This window comes from Lepisosteus platostomus, chromosome 7, assembly GCF_059453375.1.
Source record: "Lepisosteus platostomus isolate fLepPlt1 chromosome 7, fLepPlt1.hap1, whole genome shotgun sequence".
Classification (NCBI taxonomy): Eukaryota; Metazoa; Chordata; class Actinopteri; order Semionotiformes; family Lepisosteidae; genus Lepisosteus; species Lepisosteus platostomus.
In genome coordinates, this window is record NC_142617.1 from 59839788 (window position 1) to 59861573 (window position 21786).

Sequence of the window (21786 nt, forward strand, 5' to 3'; positions counted from 1 at the left end):
TTCACACTTGTGAGAAGCATAACACTAGATTTAATTCATGGAAGAGCCTCACATTATTACCCAATGACGAACGAACAGTTATTCTGCATAATTTACACATAGAACATTATTCTTCGGATAATCTCTGGCTCTACAGACATACTGCAGAACACAAAAAGGCCAGTAGTAATCCTAAATTTAAATCAAAACTGAAAGGATTCATTCTTTATAGGTTCAAGACTCTCTAGAAAATGTGTAGAAAATATTCTGATGATCTTCTGTCTCAGGCAGCATGTGGCACAGTGGTTAGCAGTGCCTTGCAGGCTCCATTCCGAAGATGCTCCCTGCCTGTAGTTTGTACTGTGTGTTCTCCCCATGTTCGCAAGGGCTTCCTGTGGGTGTTCCGGTATTCTCTCAGCCCAGAGACACGCTGGCAGGCCCTGGTGTGAGTGTGTGAGTGTTTGTGTCTGTACAGTATGTGCCCTGCAATGGCATTCCATCCAGGCTGTATCCTGCTTGGCACCCATTGCTTGCCGGGATGAGCTCCCGCTTCCCCATGACCTTGTATTGCCAGTATTGGATAAAGCAGTTCGAAAATGGATGGACTGAGTTTCTATCTCACGCTGATGTGTGATTATTATGATATTTTTTATGTCTTCACCTCTTCAACCGCATTTATAAGTTATCATAAGTAGCATTCATAATCTCAGACAATTGGGCAATATTGTTGCAGCACTGTGAAAACAGCTCTAACAAAGCTCTATCCATGCAATAGATAGAGCCAAATATGAATATGACATAATATGAACTGAGATGGCACACACTTTTCAACATTTTAAATCCTGTTTCCTCAGATGTGAAGTAGATAGGTGAGCCACCCGCCTTAAACAGTGTTATCATTAAAATTTGTTGTTTTTTAAGGTAATTGTGAGTTTGTCATAAATATAACCCCATTGAAAAATCTGATCAATTACTGCAGTTCAATTCATGTTGCCACATGGCTGATATGTATTGACATCCACTGAACTACATGGGTTTCCTGTGCAAATTCCTGAATGCCAGAATCAATAACAAAAGCACAGATAGCAATAATAGCAACCACAAAAGTAATCCATAGAAAGCTAGACTGCATTTGAAATAGCTGTGCCCTGTTCATGTGAAACTGTATTCACATGGCCAGGCAGTACTTCATGAAGGCATCCACTGGATGAAAGAGAACTCAGAGGACAGAAAGATCAAATTTAATTTGATTTTGGAATTCTGTTAATTTTCAATGAAGCTTATGTGTATACTGTATATAACAACAGAGCCATTCATCTCATAAAGTACTAGCTCATACAAAACAGGTTTCCAAGCTTGACTTAGAAGGCTATGCTCACAGGTCAAGGGAGAAAACTATTCCTATTATGAATCCCAACGTCCCTGTAAGCACACAGCCCATTGTTTCTCCATCGATGTTCCAGTCTGTGTTTTTCAAGCCTAACAAACCATTTCAAACTAGGTTAACAGAGAAAGCCACCATTTTCCCTTTTCAGTAAAGAGCACTGTCATTAGATTTGTAGCTGTGAAAGCAGAACAATTGAACTCTCCTCAGCAACAGAGTATAAAAGTGTAAACACAGAGTCAGATCTGCCAGAGATTATTTTAGTAACTCTTCTTCAACAGATCTGCTTAAGTGACTCACTGAAAACACAGGTTTTCTTGCTTATCCTAGTATTGTTACATCTGAAGGACTGTAACCTAAAGAATTCTGAAGCACTGTTAATTTCATGATGATCTGAACATTTGTACCATACAAATAAAAATGTCTCTGTGCTTTATATTATATATATATAGTTGTTTTTTGACACATAGGATCTTTAAGGCATTTTAATCAACTGATGAAAACGAACAATTCCGAAGCACTAATTTCAGTGGTTTAAAGCACACTTAGCCGCACTGATATTTCTTACTTACACAGTCACATGAATACAAACACTGGCCTTTGGATGAAATAGCGCCTACATTAAAATCACTAACTAGGGCTGTGTAGCATAGTTACAAACTGGAAAGATGTTTCATTTTTTTATTTTATATTTGTCACACCTTTCAGCATGTTGAGTTAATATTCTTCCTCCAGAGAAATAATCCCCCAAAATGCAAATGAAACTATTAGGAATTCAGTTTCACATGGCAACTGATGCTGTTCACAGTCAGAAACTTCTCTTACATAAGGATTTGAGCTCCAAGTACGCGGGTATGGACAAACAGACATACCCGAAGTGCTGCTTACCTTGTGAACAGCTTGCTTGTGACTTTCTCTTTTCTTTTCGTCCTCCTTCCTTGCTAAGACAGATGCCATGCGGCGCTCTTCTTCCTCAGAAATAACAGACAGAACCAATTAAATACATTTAGAAATCTCTGTTAAAAAGGCTTTAGAAAACAAAACAACACACGTGCATTCCTCTGTTCCAGTTCGGTTGTCTGATACTCAAATCAGTGTCTAATTACCACTTCACTAATCTAGAAGATATTATTGCGAATCTAATTAGTAAGAAAAAATATTTTGGTGTCAACAGAGCAATTATAATTTGTCTGAATCAACACAGATAATAATTGTTATCTCTCTTCCATGCTCCCACACTTCATTTATATTAACTTCAAATTTAAAAAGCAAATACACCAAAGAAAATATTGCACATCATGTTTGACAGATTTTCTTTGATCATTTAGGCAATTTAGACTTGGTAGTATTCCTTGAATCATTACCATGCTGAAGAACAAACCCGTCATTTCTGAGTTGCTTTCCTGAGGGTGTTTTTTGGTGCTGGGAAGTGTACTGATATAGTACCTTCATGCACAACAGCAAACCTTCAGTTCAACATTAGCACTTTCATTAGCACTTAAAAATAAAGTCAAGGCTTTATCTTCAGCCCTATACTAGGCCACTTCTGTTCTCTACAGTATTTGCTATTTGTTTTTGGAAATATTCAAGAATATTTTCATGAGTGCGAATGTGATTGCACCATATCAGAATCTTCAACATGTGATGCTACAGTACTGTCTCCTTTGAATTGGAGAGCTCAAAGATTGTATTAGCCGGGATTTGCGTTTCTAGGAAATTGACTTTTGAATACACAGCTTTTCTTCTTCCATCACTGGCCACTTGATTCTAAAGCCTTCCTGTTTCTATTGATTATAGTCTGTAATCCCTGATGCGAAACATTGGCTTTCCCTGCAGTTTCTCTCCCTTTGCTGTGAAGGGTAATTATTGATACAATTATCACATTGTATCTCCTTGGAGCAATAAGATCTCTACCTCCTGCATGCAGCCTACAGCACAACATGGAGAAGGTGGCAGTGCAAAACCAGAATATAGAGCACAGACAACAACACATTTGTATAGGGTCAGTATCACCGGCACAATCTTAAACATCACACCATACCTTCTGGAAAGCACACTGCAGCTCAAGGGATAGCTTCCAGCTATAGAAAGCCTATATCATTTAAGCAAAATAATGTAAAAAGTAAAATAATATTATTCTGGATCACTGGGCTCCTGATCGCACACCCACAGAAATGCTAGACTGACAAGAAAGTGGGTAATAAATGTGCAGCAAATACAAATTCTCAGGGAGATGGCAGGCATGTTATATAACAAGCAGCATGCTTCAATGTGAAATGTTTGGTGCAAAAAGAGATGTTGAATTTTATTTGAATTACAGCTTTGTTTCAAATATATCAAAATTGATCAGTTATGTCCAGTGTTTTATCAACCAGTAAATATAAACAAAAATACTGCTTATTAAAATTAAATACATTTTCTTAACATACTGTATCTTGCTGGTTTGGCAACAGTACTGCAGGGAAAAATAGTGACATTAAACACCAAATTCATTGGGAAAAAACAGATCAATCTACAGACAAAGAGTGTGTGTTATAGTCCCTCCACTGTGAATTTACACTCCACCCATCTGGGAGATGTCTCCAGATATACAGTAACAGTAATTGACTGCTCTTCTATTCTCTCTGTAATCTCATTCTCAAACAATGTAAGAAACTTTTCCTATGTTCTGCAACACTGTTGTACTGAATGTTTTGTTGGTGATGTTTGTTTGTGTTGTATTGTTGTGTTGGACTCTTCCATGAAACAAATGTCCTCCAAGGGATAATACAGCTTTAACTCAATTTAAATGAAATACAGGAGGTGTATTTGTTATTCTTTTCATTAACAAACTTAAAATCATACTTCGTGAGCTGAAATTACATGATAACTAGGAAAGTACAGTTAATTAAGAAACAAACAATTTCCGACCAGTGTGCATGTATGGATCACACTGAAAAGGCTAACAGAGGCCCAAATGCACTAGCACTGAGTTACACAAGACCTGGAGCTACAATTGACATGAGGCACTGTGGGAATATTAACTCCAGCTTGAAACAAGGCTCACCACCACGGGGACAGAGACAGGGTTGGGGTTAGAATTGAGAATAGGGATAACACTGGGGTTAGGGCTACCTGGACTGTAGAAGAGGAGGCCCAGAAAATGTTCTGGTTGGAAGTGGTAAGTTTTATCACTCCAGAAGATGACATGGTATATAAATCAGCTGGAAGGAAATGGACATTGGCATTGGAGTGCCAAGATAAATGTGGCAAATTCAGTTATTACTCTGAGGGATGCAGAAACATTATGGTTTGTTGGCAGCTGAAACATTGTAAAAGTGGATTGCAAAACTGGATTGCCACTAAAATGCCACAGTAGTGCTGCCAGCTGTAACTAATGAAAGGTTACTGAAAACATGTTAACACAGCAATAAATATAGTCCTAGATGTAAAATTCAGGATCACGTCTTCAAAAAATCCAACATGGTTACATATTTTTTTCAAATGAGATGTTCCTGATTGCAGTGCTTTTGGCTGAGGTCTAAGCACATTGAAAATATTAAACAATAAAGTACAGATGAGAACAGGCCCTTTGGCCAGCGGTGTTTGTTTAGTTGCTTAGCAGTCCATTGACCCCGGGGCTTCGTCACACTGTGCAACGGGTCCCAGTGAGTCCGTGTTCTCAGCACTGCAGCGCCGCTCGGTTTCCATTATTCTTCTTGGCTTTAGCCTTGGAGTTTGAAGGTAATAACTCCTTTCCTGAGGTTTCAGAGGAACCTAACCTTTGGTATTAAACATAACATGTTTTGGACCTGATTTAAAGAACTGACTTGTCTTATTATTATTAATCAGAAATACAGTACATTTCAGTACACAGTCAAAACAATTGTTTACCATATTATGGAGTAAACCTAAAACATTTGCATGCAGCTCAAATACAAAATAAGCAAATCAGTAATCATATACTGTAGTTCACATTAAATCTGATTTTTTAAAATATGAACATTTGAATTCAGTAAAAAAGTCAAATAAAATAAAAAAAGCAGAAGCCATTATTAAAGAGAATCAATAAGCAAACCAGAAACAGGGCACTAACTAAATAACCAGAACAAACATTTTAGTTAGGCTGTATCAACCCTTCTCACCATCACATAAAATACTTATCAGGAGACCCACAAAAACTTTTGTTTATATTTTTAAAAATATGGATCTTTGTACAAAGTCAGCACTCCGAAAAGAATTAAGGAATAATTGCAAGTTTACACTTTTGTGGTCCTGAACTTTTTTGCTCACATTTGGATATCACTGATCTCCATGGGAGCTCTAAGATAAGGAATAGTATCGCTCTCATCTGAAATAAAAGTACTGGATGAAAAATTATAAAAACTCAAATTAATTAAGTGTTTGACAGCATCTTTCAGGATTTCCTGTCTGTAAGAGTAATTCCTTCCGAAAGCTCCATAAGCACACTAACTCTGCCATGGAAGAGGCAAACCCTTTGAATGTGAAAGGAATTTACACAACAGTGAATGTCAGGTGACACAGGTGACACAGAGACCCAGAGAAGCAGAAATCCTTTCGGTAAACACTCTTTTGCACCAAGAAAAAAATGATCTTGTTCTCACTAGACAGATGTCAAATGAAGTTCAGCAGATAAAGAGGGAGGTGGTGCTTCTATTAAAGCAAACACAGTGAGAACTTAAAATTAATTATACTGAGGAAGGAGGAAAGAAGAGGTTCTTCAGCACTTTCCACAGCCAAACTAAACACAAAAAACCCTTGCCTTACGTTTGAAAGGGAATCTTCTAATCTGAAGAAAAACAGATGATCTTGCCACGGTTATTAAATACTGTGACGTGAATGTGTGCCTGTAAAAAGCTATGTACCTCAAGACCCTGACTCCCCCCAGAATCACTCCTATACAAACCAGTGAAAACACCTGGGCATGGAAAGGTTTATTCAAACCCATCTTTTTAATGAGAACACAACATGGAATCATATTTTATTTTTCATTTTTATTTCTGTTACAGTTTAAGTGAAGTTGCCATGGAGAAAATATGGAATGGGAAGCACAGAAATGAAAGCAACCTGATAGAATGTGTCTTTCAGTTAAAAGTCTGATATTTTACTTTTAATCATGTCAGTCTAATTACTAAAAAAACATACTTACAAAGTGTAATTAAACTTATAACTAGGATCCTGTAAGGACCTACAAATGTTTTTCCTTAATTCATCATTAACATAACTGTTTTTTGGCCAAGATGTCAAATTAATTGGCAGGGTGACCATAATGTCGTTGGTGTTTAACACCTGAACCAAGACATGTGTTACTAGAATTAAGAGTGCACACACTAGAGACACACATATTTCTCTGGTACAGCTGGGAGCCGCTCCGTTCACTGCTGTAGATGTTTTCCTAGCTTTGAGAGAAAATGACTGACACATCTCTGGGAGCTTACGTAAAAAGGAAAGAATTTAAGGTAAGTGCCAAAATCTGTTGATTCTTGAATGTATTTAGCAGGGCCCTATGTGAAGCCTCACTTAATCCACTAATAATCTTGAATGGGCAGGAATCTATTTGTATTCAACATCAACAGGTCAGGACACACCGTGCAGCACAAAGTGCTGTCACTCTGACCTCTGACAGCGGAGGTGGCTCTGTGGCTCAGGATCTGTGCCTGTGACTGGAAGGTTGCCGGTTCGTATCCCACGGCCAGCAGAGGAATCCTCCTCCGTTGGGCCACTGAGCAAGGCCCTTAACCCCAACTGCTCCAGGGGCACTGTATAATGGCTGACCCTGCTCTCTGACCCCAAGCTTCTCTCCCTGTCTATGTGTCTCATGGAGAACAAGCTGGGGTCTGCAAAAAGACGAATTCCTAATGCAAGAAATTGTATATGGCTAATAAAGTGATAGCTTAAATAATAGCTCGTCCTTTCCCAGGCCCTCCTCCTTTAAAGGGACTTGCTCATTTTTTTACAGAGGTGGACCATTTTTAAACAAATAAAGTGACTTAATATAAATCCAAAATAACTTACAACTGTTAACTTAGAAACTTTAAAAAAGTCATGTGAGGCTTTTTACATTGAAGCAATGAAAATAGACACACATCAGTTATTTATTGGGTGGTCTAACACAACTCCATACTGCGGTGAGGAACACTGCAGTGATTTGGGGGGAAAAAAGGGGGTCAGGATCATTCACACTTCACAGTATCACATACACACTCACATACAGGAAGGGTACAGGAAAGATATGGGAGTGTTTAACATGAATTTAGAAAAAAAAACAGGCTCCCTGTCACAGATTATTACCATCAAAGTAATAATAATCATGTTTAATAATTAATATTATGTAGAATTATTTTATTTTATTGTGATGAAATTGCATTTTTCTGGAGGAAATTATAGAAAGGTACGATGGTATTAAAGTTTGCATTGAAGCATCTTGTACTACAGCTAAGGTGTATCTTCCACCCTTCATTTATATAGCTTAACTTCTGAAAAATATTAAACAAATATGGTCCAGCATTAAGGTTTCACCATGAGTCAAACATAATCTTATCATTTGAGTTTAAGACTCCCTTAAAAGTACTGATAATTCAATTAACATTAACATCAGAAAAAGCAAAAACCCACTCTACTCTAACTCCTGTGAATACTGTAAGTGATGTTAAGGATGGATTCTGTGATAAAACATGTCGCATCTCCCTTTCTGCTTTAGCTTTCTGAAATCTCTTCTGCTCTGAAATTAAATTTACCCTGGCAAATGAAAGTTCATAGCCTGCAGCTCTTCATTAAAATACATGAGTCACTGCTTACACAGGAGACTTCATAGGGAGGTCCTGAGAACTTGAAAAAGAACAGCCTCACAGACCAAAGCAGCACTACCCCAACTACTTCAATTGTCAGGAAAGCTCAGACTTTATGCCAATCACATTCTCCTTCTATAAACCTGAAAATTGTGACTTTGCAGCAAGATTGTTAACTGAATGTTTTTTTCTCGATTACGTAAAACATATCATACAAATGACAATCTCACTGTTGGCACTTCCCAGAGTGAGACTGAATATTTGATGAAGGAGAGCCAAGTTAGCTGCACAGAAACCTAGCAGAAATAAGTGGATGAGACAAAGCTGGAGTTTTCTGGTCTAAACACAAAGCGTTACTGGCGTCTGGCACAAACCCTACGCAGCACACCCAGTCAACATCATCACGACTCTCACCATTGTGGTGGCAGCAGGGACTGGCCTCCAGGCCAGAAGGATGGAGCAATAAGACAAATATTGGAGAAAAACCTTCCTCCATCTACTAATGTCATAAACCTGTACCAAACATTCACCTTTTGGCAGGAACATGTCCCAAAGCACAGGGCCAAAGCTACAATGGAGTTTCTTAAGAATAAGAAAGTCTATGTCCTTGAAGGACCCAGTATAAGTCCTGATGTGAATTCTATCAAAATCTGTGGAAAGACTTGAAAATTGCTGTCTGTTAGTGATCCCAAAGCAACTTGAGAGATCTTGAGCAAATCAGCCAGGGGGAATGGGTTACAATTGCACCAGGCCGGTGTGCAAAGGGCAGACTTACCCAAAAACACCTGCGGCAGTAACTGCTGCCAAGAGTGTTTCCACCAAGTATTGAGTTCAGGGTCAGAATACTCACGCAGTCAACATGCACCAGCTTTTTCTTTTTAGATTTTGCTGGCATTTAGTGCAACTTATCTTAGCCTTAGAAGTCTTCAGTTTAAGCAATCAGGTTTTAAATTATGTATTAACATGTTAAGGCAATTTCACAAACTGGGACACCATAGGAAGAGTTAGAATACTTTTGCGAGGCAGTGTATGTTATAGCTAATATACAGTAGTTCTAGCATACAGGAGAAGGGTGTCTTCCCAACCACACATAATGTGTACTGCCCACACACAATACTGACAAACAGAGGCAAAACACTCAAACAGGTACTATAGCTGCGTCAGCATGCGTAGGCTGCAAAGGAACAAGTAAAGGTTTATTCCATGCTGAAAGGAAAATAAAAGAGACACAACATTTTAGCTGTGAAGCCTTTTTTTCTGAGGGAGAGAGTTAAACCCAACAGTTGTGTCTCTTCTTTTCAGGAATAAATCTTTACTTAGTCCTTCAGAATCAAAAAATGCTTGCTACAGTACACATAAGAACAAAGGCTAAAGAGAACTATGGCAATGAGGACTGCATTCCTCAGTTTACCTCATTCGGACTCCTGGCTTATTAAACAACTCTGCTTGCTTGAGAAAGACCATCACCCTCTCCATCCAAATAACCGACACTGCTCTGACACCAATCTCATAATTGTAACAGTATATCAGGCCTCCCTTCAGCAGGGTGAGTCATGCTTTTCGGTCACAGTGCTTAGGATACATTTCTGGTCAGAGACTAGTGTAGCAGCTGGAATAGCAGACAGGTGGAAATAATTATTTCCAAGATGAGTTAAGTACACTAAAGTTGCCTTTTCCTAATATGATGGCTAACAAGACGGTTAATATTCATTGTGAAGGAAATGGTCCATCTGACATGAAAAGCTGATTTATGAAGGAAAGGTGAGAATTCCTGGAATCCTGCAAACAGAGCCATTATTACAAAGCACAGGTGTTTTAGATATATTTGAGATCACATTTCTCCTTCCCCTTTGCCTTGTCTTAAAAGCATAAAGCTATTTTCAGAGCAATGGGGATTTTCAGAATTTTATATCAGAAACTCAGACTTGACAACATAACAGCTCATATCTTGAAGGTATTAGTAACATTTATCTTTACCCCTCAATATCTTCCATCTACAGTCATTCCCCAAACTCCTCTGCCTCATGTGGCCCATCTCAAGCAATCTCAAGTATTCTCGAGAACACAGGGATTGTGAAGATCATTACCCAGCCAATGCTTCAAATGGCCAAAAAGCAGTTTGCTTTGACTACCATAATATATACAGTATAATGAATTAATTAATTTCATTGACATACACCTCTGTACATCAGATTGGACATGTCCATTAGTGGAACTGTATTACATCATTAACTGTTTTTAAAGAGACTCTCAATTCAGCACAACTACAGTATATGTTGAAATTATTTCCTCTGACAGCTTGTGCAACCAGACCCCAATCTCTGCTTTAACACACAGTGATGGTCTTCCATTCAAATAGCATTCTCAAATTGCAGCACGCAGATTCATACTAGTTCTTTCTTGATAACACATTAAAGTGTATAAGATATAAATTAGTCATCTATCTTCTGCCATTTTAAGGTTTGTGAATCGATTCCGAGGAGCGTTTGTAGCTTGTTTTTCAACTCACAGTGTGTTGCACACGTATACATTCATGTGTGATCTGTACTAGGCTGGAGTTATGAGTATAGATCTGATTTACTGCACTAAGAACGTGACAAAGTTTCAGTATGAATACTGTGAATGTGCAGCTCAGCCAGGAGATGTAGATCAACTGCTCATTCATGAATGTAAAATACATACCAGTGCAATCTACCTCACAAGGGAGGTAGACTGCACAAGGATGTAGCAGACAACACCGAATTTTTAATTGAACAATTTAAATAATGCTGTTTTTATTTTGGCTTTGTATAAATGTTATATTTTCTTGTTTACAAAATGCTTCATCAAGTGTGAATATGTCAACACTAGAAACGTACATACTCAGCAGTTTCTTGAACAAAGCCAGGCCATGGGCTTCCAAAACAGATGTCCAATCCAGTTGTGTAAAGGAGTTCCTCCAGAGTGTCAAAAGGATATACACATATTTTCCATTTGTGTCTCCTGGTTCATGTTTCACTGTTGATTCAGAAAGATTCCTTTGGGTTGACTTTGTGGATTTGTTTGTAAGCTCTTGAATAAGGTCTCTGTTAGACCAAAAATATTTACTTCTTTTAGTCTGTAAGTATGAAATGAGGTTTATTTAAACCTGGGAATGTATGCGGCCAATCCTCTCTGTACCGATTCCAGATCAGAAATGCCTTTCTGTTACGTGGTGAGCAAAACCGAAATGAGGTTTGGGACTGAGAGTAGGTGGCCGATGTTTATCCAAAGTCGGTATCAAGCTGACTTTCTGCTTTTGCTCTCTAAGTGTTTTTGTGAGTTCTTTTAACTTTCCAACAACATCATGAGCAAGTTGTGCCTATTGACCTTCCCTCATATGTAATGACTCTTATATTCATGTTTTTAAACAGTATTACTTTGTATATCTATCTGACAGACAACATCCCACTTTGTGTTTCAATCTATCCTTAAGCTCATACACCCAGACTAATGAAATACATACTGTACACACTTCTCTTCTGAGCAGTAAAAACAAACAAGAAGCATCAGAGACCCAGGGCCTGGACTGACTAACCGTGAGTGAGCATGAGTTCAAGTATTCCCTTCTTTCTATACATGCATGTGCACAAACTGGAAAAAAGCTGAGATCCACCAACACAGAAATCTGAGCAGGAATGTTCAATCACTCACGCACACTCTGCACTATGCAATCATTTCCTTATGTCTGAAATACGGCACAGTAATAAAACATCTTTATTGTCACTTGGCCAAAGATCAATATGTAATGTATAAAATATCCCCCATTCTTTTATATTTGAGGTATTCTCACAAACATTTCTTCGATGATTTACTAAACATCAATGCCATTAGCAGAATAAAGGAAGCAATAAGATAACTTTTACATTTTGTGTTGGAATCTTCTTTAAACATATTAGTATTACAGCAGTTGCACAACACTCTCTGAAAACACAGGAAAATATAATATCCAGAGGATTCTGCTGGAACAGGCAAAATGAACTGTGGCTATAACACTGCCAAACTGAGGCTAAAATGGTAATTTGATTGGTAAAAACAGGGGCATCTGAAAATGTCGAACAAAGGAATAAAGGGTGGAAACAGGTAGGGATCAGGAAGAACAAGAAGTACAAAAGTAAAAATAAACTGTTTGCCATAAGGCGAACCTCCCCTTACAATCATCGGAGTAATGAGAAACCAAGAGCTGTACAAAATCACACACCTTCAAGGAGCTGTCATTCGCCTAAGAGTAGCTGCTGGGGCACATTACATATGCTGCAGCACCGGTTATTTCTGAATGACTTTTTAGGGTTCAGTTGCAAAACATAAGTGTACATAGAGGCAACCGAGTTAAATGATAGAATTTCTCTATCACATCTTGAACAAACTGAGAATGACATCTCAGTAAATTATTTCTCGGTTCTAGAATTTCGAGTTCCCAGGGAGCAGAGAACCCCCTCAGTCCACAGAGGATCGTGCCTCAGAGTTGTCAAGCCCCGGCAGGAGACGGCCGCTCCAAGCCCAGACCCCACACCCTGCGCTCCGCTGTAGACATGCTCTCCATGTGCCACTCCGGCTGTACCCGCTGCAGTGTCAATACTCCTCCCTGACCGCGGCCTGATGTCTGCCCGGCTTGTACTGCTAAGGACTACACTGAGCCCTCTGTCGCACAGTCCCACTTCGCAGCAAACAAATTTTGCATTCATTGTACCTCATTTTCTTGTCAATGCTTTTTTGGACTGCAATTTCAAACAGCAAAGTGTCTCTATTTTGTGTCTCCATTTTTGGTCCCGTGGTAAGAGCGCCACCTACTGGTCCACACACATCCCATGAGCAATCATGTTTTCCTGTACAAATTTTCCCAACCCAGTACTGTCCAGGCCCACACTTGCAAAGCTTCTGAGAACTGACAAACACGGGCTATAAGATGATACAGCAGATGGCAATGTTTTCGTAATGTAAGCAACATCATTCAGTATTCCTGGCACAATGCACACCATGTGAATTAGTCTTCTATTAAATTCAATAGGTTAATTGTTCTATGTTTTATGTTTTTCAGATCTTGTTTCTGAATTGTATTGGTAAGAATGCAAACATAAACTGAACAGCATTTTTTTAACTTCTTTAAAAGAAGGAAATGGCTAGCAATTAAATAGAATCAGCAATTTATTGTAGACTAGTGCTGACACGTTGCTGTGAAATGTACGCACCCTAGATTTTCAGTGCATGCAGCATAAAATGCAATGTTACAGGGAAAATTAATAAAGCAACAATTCGCAGATGTTAGCAATGTCCAGTGTGCAGCCACAATCCTCAGATTACTGCACAGCTTGTTTTTGACCCATAAGTGAGACAAGCATTGCTAGACCCATTTGAAAATTCCCATCTGTATTGTTCATGCATATAATATAAAAATGTCAATAGCATAATTGATAGCCATAAGGCCTCCTAGCCATAATTCACACCATGCGCACAGCTGCTATCCCTAATATGTTTATAATAACCACTGTAGTTTGTGTGTCTTTTATGGCTGGATGACAAACATAAGCTGTATCCTTTAGTTTACTGTTTATTACAAACAGATAACAGAGTTCCTCCACTGCTTTATTTGTGGTTGTAGGGAAAGTATTTACGAAACATGCTTTGAAATATTATTTGCTCAAAAAAGTCAGATGACTGGTAAAATCACAGATTTTGAAGAATGCTAAGGAAGCGAAGACCTTTAAAGCACCTCCATCCTTCATGTACTCACGTCATGCGACTGTCGCAATCAATAGCAAAGCGTATTCCAACAGACTAAAACAGGATCAAGTGTCAGCATGATTAAAGCAGCATTTCCAGAGCCAAGCACAGACAGTCTGTTTGACACAGTGCCTTTGCATCTCTGTGTAAAACTGGGCCTTTCCTGGAACATTAGCAAAAAGTTTGTGGAGCTCATTGTACTCAGGCTACATTTGAAATGAGGTGTATTAAAGGCTCTGACACTCAAAAATTCTATTTGCACCAGAAAAAATGGGGTTTATCAATTGTAACTCCTGCAAGAAGGAACCACTGTGAACAACCACACCCGCAATCCAGTGAAAGGAGCAAAATGGAGAAAAACTTATTGAAATGTTACTCATTTAATCTAAATAAGTAGGAAACAAAACCACAGATATTGGCTTAATAAATAACTTCACACAATCATGTTGTCCTATTTAAAAAAAAAATGAATTAGATATTAAAGTATTTCATTAGAATCAATTTATATTGTACAGCACATCTTTGCTTTCTTATATAATACTCCTGTTGATCTGGGTCTAATTCACAAGGTCATGATCCATTGATTTAGATTTAGATCTCTACAGACTATGTAACAGTTTTTTAACATACCTACAGTCTGAAACAAACACAGATTTCAATCTGCTTTTAATTTGTTCACTCTGATATCATGCTAATGGTAATGGTAAATATGATGACATTTACTGTCCCTTTTCTCGTTCCAAATTCAAATTTGTTCATCGTGAAAATGTTTTACATCTCGATTTTTCCGGAATATCGCAGAATTGTACTGGTCTTGGCTCATATATCTTAAAGTCTATAACTCAAAGTCTGTGTGGTTGTTGTTCCTTTCTTCTGGACATTAGCTATAAATAATGGCACTTAACATCTTTTAAGGAACATACAGGTATTAGGTTAATATTTAACAATTTGCTAACATTTCCCCTTATTTTAGTGACCCTTATTCTAGTCTCTTCAACAACAAACAGATCTCTTTTGCGGCAGTTTTTACACTACACCAGATGGGTTCTGGCAACTTGAGCATGTGGGCCTCCGGTCATTGACTTTTACACACACTCACACATACTGTAGGTGCTTACTGTGATTCGCTTCATGTCCAGCTGCCTCAGTTGAACCATGTAGCGCAGGGCAGTTTGCTTGTACCATGTCTCCTGGGCTACAGGGTTTCCATCCAGTGTGACCTCAGACAAGGAGCGGCTGTCTCCAAGGCAAGTAAGATCATCAAAACTAACAAAAAACAAGAAAGAAATAAGAAATGTACATAAACAGGCAACAAGAAAAGGCAGAGAACCTGTTTGCAAAATCCAAATTTTTCTCTTACTGTATATCTCACTTATTGCAAATACCATTACATACTTCCTACACTGTTTTCTTGTTTATTCCATCCATGCATTTTTTAACCATTTATTCAAATTCAGGGTTGTGAGGGAGCCAGAGTCTATACCAGGCAGCAGCAGTGGCAGGCACAAGGCAGGATACACCCTGGATAGGATGCCAGTCCATCACAGGGCTGACACACACACTCACATCAGGGCCAATCTTCCAAGAAGCCAATTAACCTACCAGCATGTTTTTGGACTGTGGTAGGAAACCGGAAACTCTTGGAGAAAACCCACACAAAAACTAGGAAGAACATACAGTACAAACTCTGTGCAGATAGCCCCCAAGATCCAGACTCAAACCCCATTGCACTACTCTGCCTATTTTCTTGTTTATAATTAAAATAAATAGAGCTCTTTGTCTGAGCTTTGTTTTTCCAGGAAGTCCCATAAACATCAAAACATTATTTTTTAGAGAAGGTCTAGAAGGCAGGAGAGGAGCATAAACGTTTACTTATACTGTTTTTAGATCTGAAAATGACAGCAGTTTATTACACCTGACATTGTAAAACCCCACTGCCTAACACACAGCTATAACATGTATAATTCCTTCTGAGAAGGAGACAGAGCACAGATTGCATGCTAGTTGCCTTAGCAGAAGAGACCTAAGGTCCAGCTTCTGCATGCTAACAAGTTCAGCTGTCTGACCGCAGTCACACTAAATACACTAAGTACCACAGCTACTCAATATTACCGACAGCTACTGTCTGAGCCACTGTCTAGTTGCAGCTATAATTCTTAGTTAGAAATTATCCTAGAATTGAACTTAGTGGTTCCTTTAATGAACATAATGAAATGAAATCTCCTAAAATGCATTATTATACATAGTTTATTGTCCACTACTGTGGAAATTTGTCTTTGGTTTCTCCCATAAACATACAAAACACACAAAACATGGAAGTCACATAAAATCACATCATGTACATGAAATCACAAAAACAGTGTGTACCACATAAATAAATGGAGAAATAAACAGGTAGTGGTGAGACTACCTTAACAAACATTCATTGAGCAGTTTTATTGCACAGAGAGAGTACGCTGTTATATGGTTTCTAAAACCAACAAGCCAAAAGGCCCTACTGATCAGTAAGTCATCTTCTGCTCAGACACTAAACCGTAACCTGAGAATTAAATTATAAAGCACTCACTTTTGATTTCAAATCTAAAATACCAAAGTGTCACTTCAAATACAGACATGTAGCAGAAATGTCTCACATGCGAAGTTTTGAAGTCATGTCCGTCATGTTGACAAGGAGGAGATATTGTTTTATATTATGAAGTACTGTACCTGAGGAATGAGAAGTATCACCGAGGACCCTTATGCAAGAATTTAAGAAGATAGTTTTATATCTAGATAGCAACCATGCTCTATATATTACATTACCATTTACTATTAGGCTTTAGTGTCTTTATTAAAACAAAATATCTGAAGGGCAAGTACAGTAGCTGCCTATATCAATAAATGTCGCATTATTATACACCCATTGATACTGCCAATTCTGATTCAAGAACTTCCCTAGTTCGATTTTTTTTCTATGGAAAAATAATCCATTGATTAGTTGAACACTACAAGCAATCAATTAAACAACAGTTACCATTACACAAATGACTACTGCCTGTGACTGCATGGAGTCTGCTGTTCAGTGCAGCTCGTTTACCTCGGACAGCTCCATGTGGGTTTTGGAAGAAGCAGCCCAAAAGGTTTCAGTGGAGGAGCCTCCAGTGGGCTCAGCAGCTTCCAGGCAGTGGAATAAAAAGGCCTCACCACAAAGCTAGAGATGGAACGGGCACCCCGCTCAGAGCCAAAACATAAATGTGTTATCGGTCTCCCTAGAGGCATTACATGGACTGTTAGCTCACAGAAGGAGACTCAGGCTAAATTTAGCCTGGCTGCTAAATTACATGCTGTCTGTGCATATCCGTAACAAATGGACTCCACCAACAGGAAGGCAGGTGGGAGTTCTTTAGGGATGCATGGGGGATTACAGCAATTGCAGGACCCCATGCTAAGGCTACAACCCACCTATTTCCTGTGTGACAGAGTGATGCTGACTGGGCTGAAACTAACAGCAACACTCATTCACAACACAGCTCTAAAACACTCGGGCACAAGCAAACTCAAACCTTTATCTTCTTCTTTCATAACAAATATTTTCATAACACATTTCTAGCAAATAATGTGATATGTATTTAGATTCTCATGGGTAACTGTAATATTTATAAACACAAATACCTGACTGTCTTCCTCAGACTCTCCAGGATGAAGGGAAAACAACAGGGAGCAAGTTGTACACATGAGAGCTCTAAGACAAGTATTTTATTTGATGAACAAGATCTGTCTTCAGACCCTTCCCCTAGGTTCTGTTGGTGTTCTAAAACAATAACAGCTAAAAAGCTGCTTTATTTCTGAAACTCTCATGTGTTTTTTTAATGTAAGAGAGCAAAACACACGAGAGATCATTTCAATACAACATACTGAATACTACAGTATATGCAAAACAATAATTAAATCCCCATTCCTATCTAAAGTGCTTAAAACTGTTAATTATTTTACACAGAACTGAGTATACTTAACAATTTTTTTTCTTTTTTATCCAATTGTTCATATTTACATTAAGTTTAAATCTTTCAGCGGAATATACTGTAAGTAGTTGTACAACAATATTTTTAAGATGCACAGTCCAGCCTCAGTAATCTGTCTATGATGCATAACTTTTACAGCCTGACTTTCATCCCTTCACTGCCAGGTCAAATGTGACACAACAACAAAAACCCGTATTACTTTGCTAGACAAAATCCCAGCATATGTCTGGAAAGAGACTCATCTACTTATATGTGAAGTGCTGAAAATCACCACTCAAAATGTCAAAAGAGCATGAGTAGTGTGGACCAATACTTTATTGCCATAACAACTAGTTGCATGGAATTTGGCCAGGCCACAAACAAGGGACATAAGAAGCACATAGTTATAACTGAGGCTTGTTATACTTGTGTTGTTTTTGCCTGGGTATGTGAACATTCAAATAATCTCAGAAATCAGCATTCATCCCTGAAGATGAAGAAATTTAGCATACTCAGTTTAATGCATGTTCAAGGGACATACCCATTGAAAAGAAAAACACTGATGCAGCAGCCATCCATAAAAAAAGGTTAAAAAAGCCAGCCATAGTTATTATAAACCAATAACCCTTTGAAATGAAAAGGATTTTATGGGCAAGAGAAATCTGTTTTTCCTGCCGGCAACTAGTTGGTAATCTCAGTCCATTACATCATTGCCTGTACTACAGAATGAGATAGCTTTCCGCATACCCCTGCTCATTATTGAGAATGACGATGTTACTACATGTGTTGGATGAGATTTAGAAAAACGCTTCATGTCTTCATCTTTGAACCTGTAATTATGTGACTCATCTATGAATGTGCACCAAAAGCTGAGTGGGCTACATTGAAAAGACAAAGATGAGATAACATTCCTATCTGCTGGTCGATGCACATGGAAATGCAACAGAACAATTTACAGTCCTGTTCCATATCTGCTTTTTTCTGTAGAACAAACAACAATACTTAAAAGGTTTTAAGTGGAAATAAAACTTTTATGTGTCCAACTTGCCCCAAAATAACCTGTGATTAAATACTAACCTGTGATTGAAGTAAAACTTGTTTGTTGGATACAACTTTGGATCAATCCTCAATAAACAGAGTCTAATATATATCTCATGATTTCCAATAATGACCCCTTCACTCAAATCAATTTCAACCTTCTTAAGTAGCATAATCTGATTTTTGTACATAGACAAAGTAAAGCATTTCCAGAAGTTTTTTAACATTGATAACATAATTGATAACACACTGACATCCATAACTACATATGAAAAGAACAACTGATAAAATGCGGTGCTGCAGCAGAGAGCCGGGCATCTGTCTGATTCCCAGTACATGAGCCCCTGCTCTCTCACCATGTCTACTTAGACATTGCTGAAGCAATGTTTACAGGTCAGGCTTTCAATCTCTCCCCTAAACCGCAGCTCCATGTCACAGAATTAACCTGATGAAATCTGCCAGTTGCTTAAGCCCACGATGCACTTCTTTAGTTTGAAAGCTCACATCCCTGAGTTTCACCTTCTGCTGTCTCAGCACTGCACTACTCATCACCGCTGGCTTCATTGAAAGCTGTGTACTGTGTGTGGCTGAGATGGCCTATAGTACATAATAAACACAAAGCACAATACAAAGGAAAAAAAATCTAATGAATACATTTTCTCAAAAACTTGATGCAGTGGTATTTAAATTGTAGTGTACAAGGTCTGTAAATTTTCACCACTGCAGAAATTATATCCATTCCCGATATTCTGGAACTCTGCTGGGAAGCATGCACAGCCAAACTGGGACAACACTGTATTGTAAGAGTACAACTGCACATAAAATTACTAAGTTACAGTATTTCCATTATACACCTTAAGAAAGTGCTGATCTGTATAGCCATTGTACAATTCACGGAGAGCGATCTGTCAAGTGGCAAATTAATCGCTCTGGCGTTCCGAAAGAGACATTTTAATGTACAGTATTTAAAGATGTAAACATGCTGAGCCACTTTACCTCAGACCTACAATATCCCAACTGTAGATCATTAAAAAAGCGAATAAACGTTTGATGATAGAATTTTGATCTGCAGAGCCAACTAAAAACAGTTTGGCTATTGATTTCCACAAGCCGGGCCCTCCTGAAGTTTGCTGGCTGAGGTCTTATGCTCGTCCATTTCAATGAAGTCCTTTCTGTAAAGCTGTACCCTCGACACTCGGTCAGCACAGGATTTTTTTTTTCCATTGCAAACTAAAGCGTTTGGTCTTGCAGTATGTAAAAATAAGAAAACAGGTGGAAGCCTTAATATTCTGCATTGTTTTTCTTTTTCAAAAATGAAAACACTGCAAATATTATTCTGAAGGCTTACAATATTCTCACATTAAAAAAAAAGATGCAACAAATACTCTTTGGTCAACTTTTTCTAACCACACAGTAAACAGCTTGACGCTCAAGTACTAAATAACTGTCATTAGTTTGTTGGCTCTCAGGGCTGTTAAGCACTGCGACTCTCCCCTCTCCAGTCAGCAGAACGATATCTCCATGCTGGCTCAGGGGTTCATTAGCTCTCCAGTGACACGCAGCCTCAGCAGCCCTGAGCAGACGAGGTCCAGCACCCTGGGCGCTGGGGCTGCAGCCAGGACAGAGTTAAGGAGGTGGCAGTGTGGCAGGTGGCCCTCTTACCTGGTGATGTTGTTGCAGCTGAGGAAGAGGCGCTGCAGACAGGGCAGGCAGTCGACATCTGTCTGCAGGGAGAAAGAAAAGCTGTGAGGCGGATGCCCAGAGCCGACAGCAGGGACAGAGACAGCAGCGCGGACCCTATGTGGGTCAAAGCTTCCCAACCCACAGAGCCGGCGGCCAGCACCATTCCCTTCAGTCACCTTGCAGCTTCACATTGATTTCTGCTTAGCACACAGCTCCATCCGCGCCTCTTGCAGTGCTGCTACAGTACAGGGCTGGGGGGAGGGGGAGGGGGACTGCGTGTTAATGCAGAGATGCACTCTGCAGGAGCCGCCGCGCTGTTTACAAGGTGAACCAACAGAAAGACAGAGCGGGAGAAGGCTGAAAGCCTAATAGGAGAGGAATAGAAATGCAAATAAAAAGTAAAACACCGATTATACCAATCTGTTTCATTTTCTAGGTATTTTGAGATGAAACGAATGAAGGAAAACACAGAGGGGCTGGGGGGAAGCACCGAGACTGATAAGGAGAAAGAAAGGAGTGAGCAGTGTCCTGTGCTGTAAATCTGAATCCATCAGGGCATTCATGTCTGCGCCTTTAAAGCCATGTTTAAAAATGAAAGAGCATGCTGGAGAGAATGAGACCAGGGACTGGAGAGGGAGGTGCAGAGAAAAAGCTGGGAAAACGGACAGTGTGAGGAGACTCCAGGGGGCTGGAATGTGCTGCGTCAGCCCCACGACAGAACCCACACCCAAAGCTCTTATCCAGCTTCAGCAAAACCACGCACCTTCATCATTTTTAACGTATTCCTCTTATCATGTGTTTTCTTTTTTTTTTGCTTTGACTATCTATTCTTCGGATTTTGTTTTTTTAGATTTAAATTCCAGTGAATTTAAAAATGATGGTCTTATCTCAGAATATGTTGCTGCATTGGCAAGTTTTTACGTACAAAACAAATTTCTTCATTTCCACTGAAGTCTCCATGATCTTTGAAATTGTTTTAATTGTTCACTCTTTTCTTGATATTTCCTATTTACAGCAGAGCATGACTATAACACTTGTACTTTAGAGTGCCTTACTTTGACTTGGCATGAAGAAAGGTAAGGAGACTAAAAAAGACCGATATCTCTTATGCACCATTAAACTGAGATCACCTGTTTAATTGCACTTAACAAATGCAATGGAAGATAATCCACTTTGCAAACAGAAATATTGGTGA

The 21786-nt window shown here is 38.9% G+C and overlaps 1 protein-coding gene across 1 annotated transcript in view; it reads right to left on the reverse strand.

Moving 5' to 3' along the window:
• LOC148659349 (leucine-rich repeat-containing protein 49-like) overlaps nucleotides 1-21786 on the reverse strand; it is a 106868-nt gene that overhangs the window by 48087 nt on the left and 36995 nt on the right. The window contains exons 9-11 of the mRNA XM_088641476.1: nucleotides 20571-20632; nucleotides 15009-15156; nucleotides 2252-2335 (exon numbers count right to left, since the gene is read on the reverse strand). Of these exons, the coding sequence (XP_088497602.1) occupies nucleotides 2252-2335; nucleotides 15009-15156; nucleotides 20571-20632 (294 nt within the window). The remainder of the gene's footprint in view (nucleotides 1-2251; nucleotides 2336-15008; nucleotides 15157-20570; nucleotides 20633-21786) is intronic.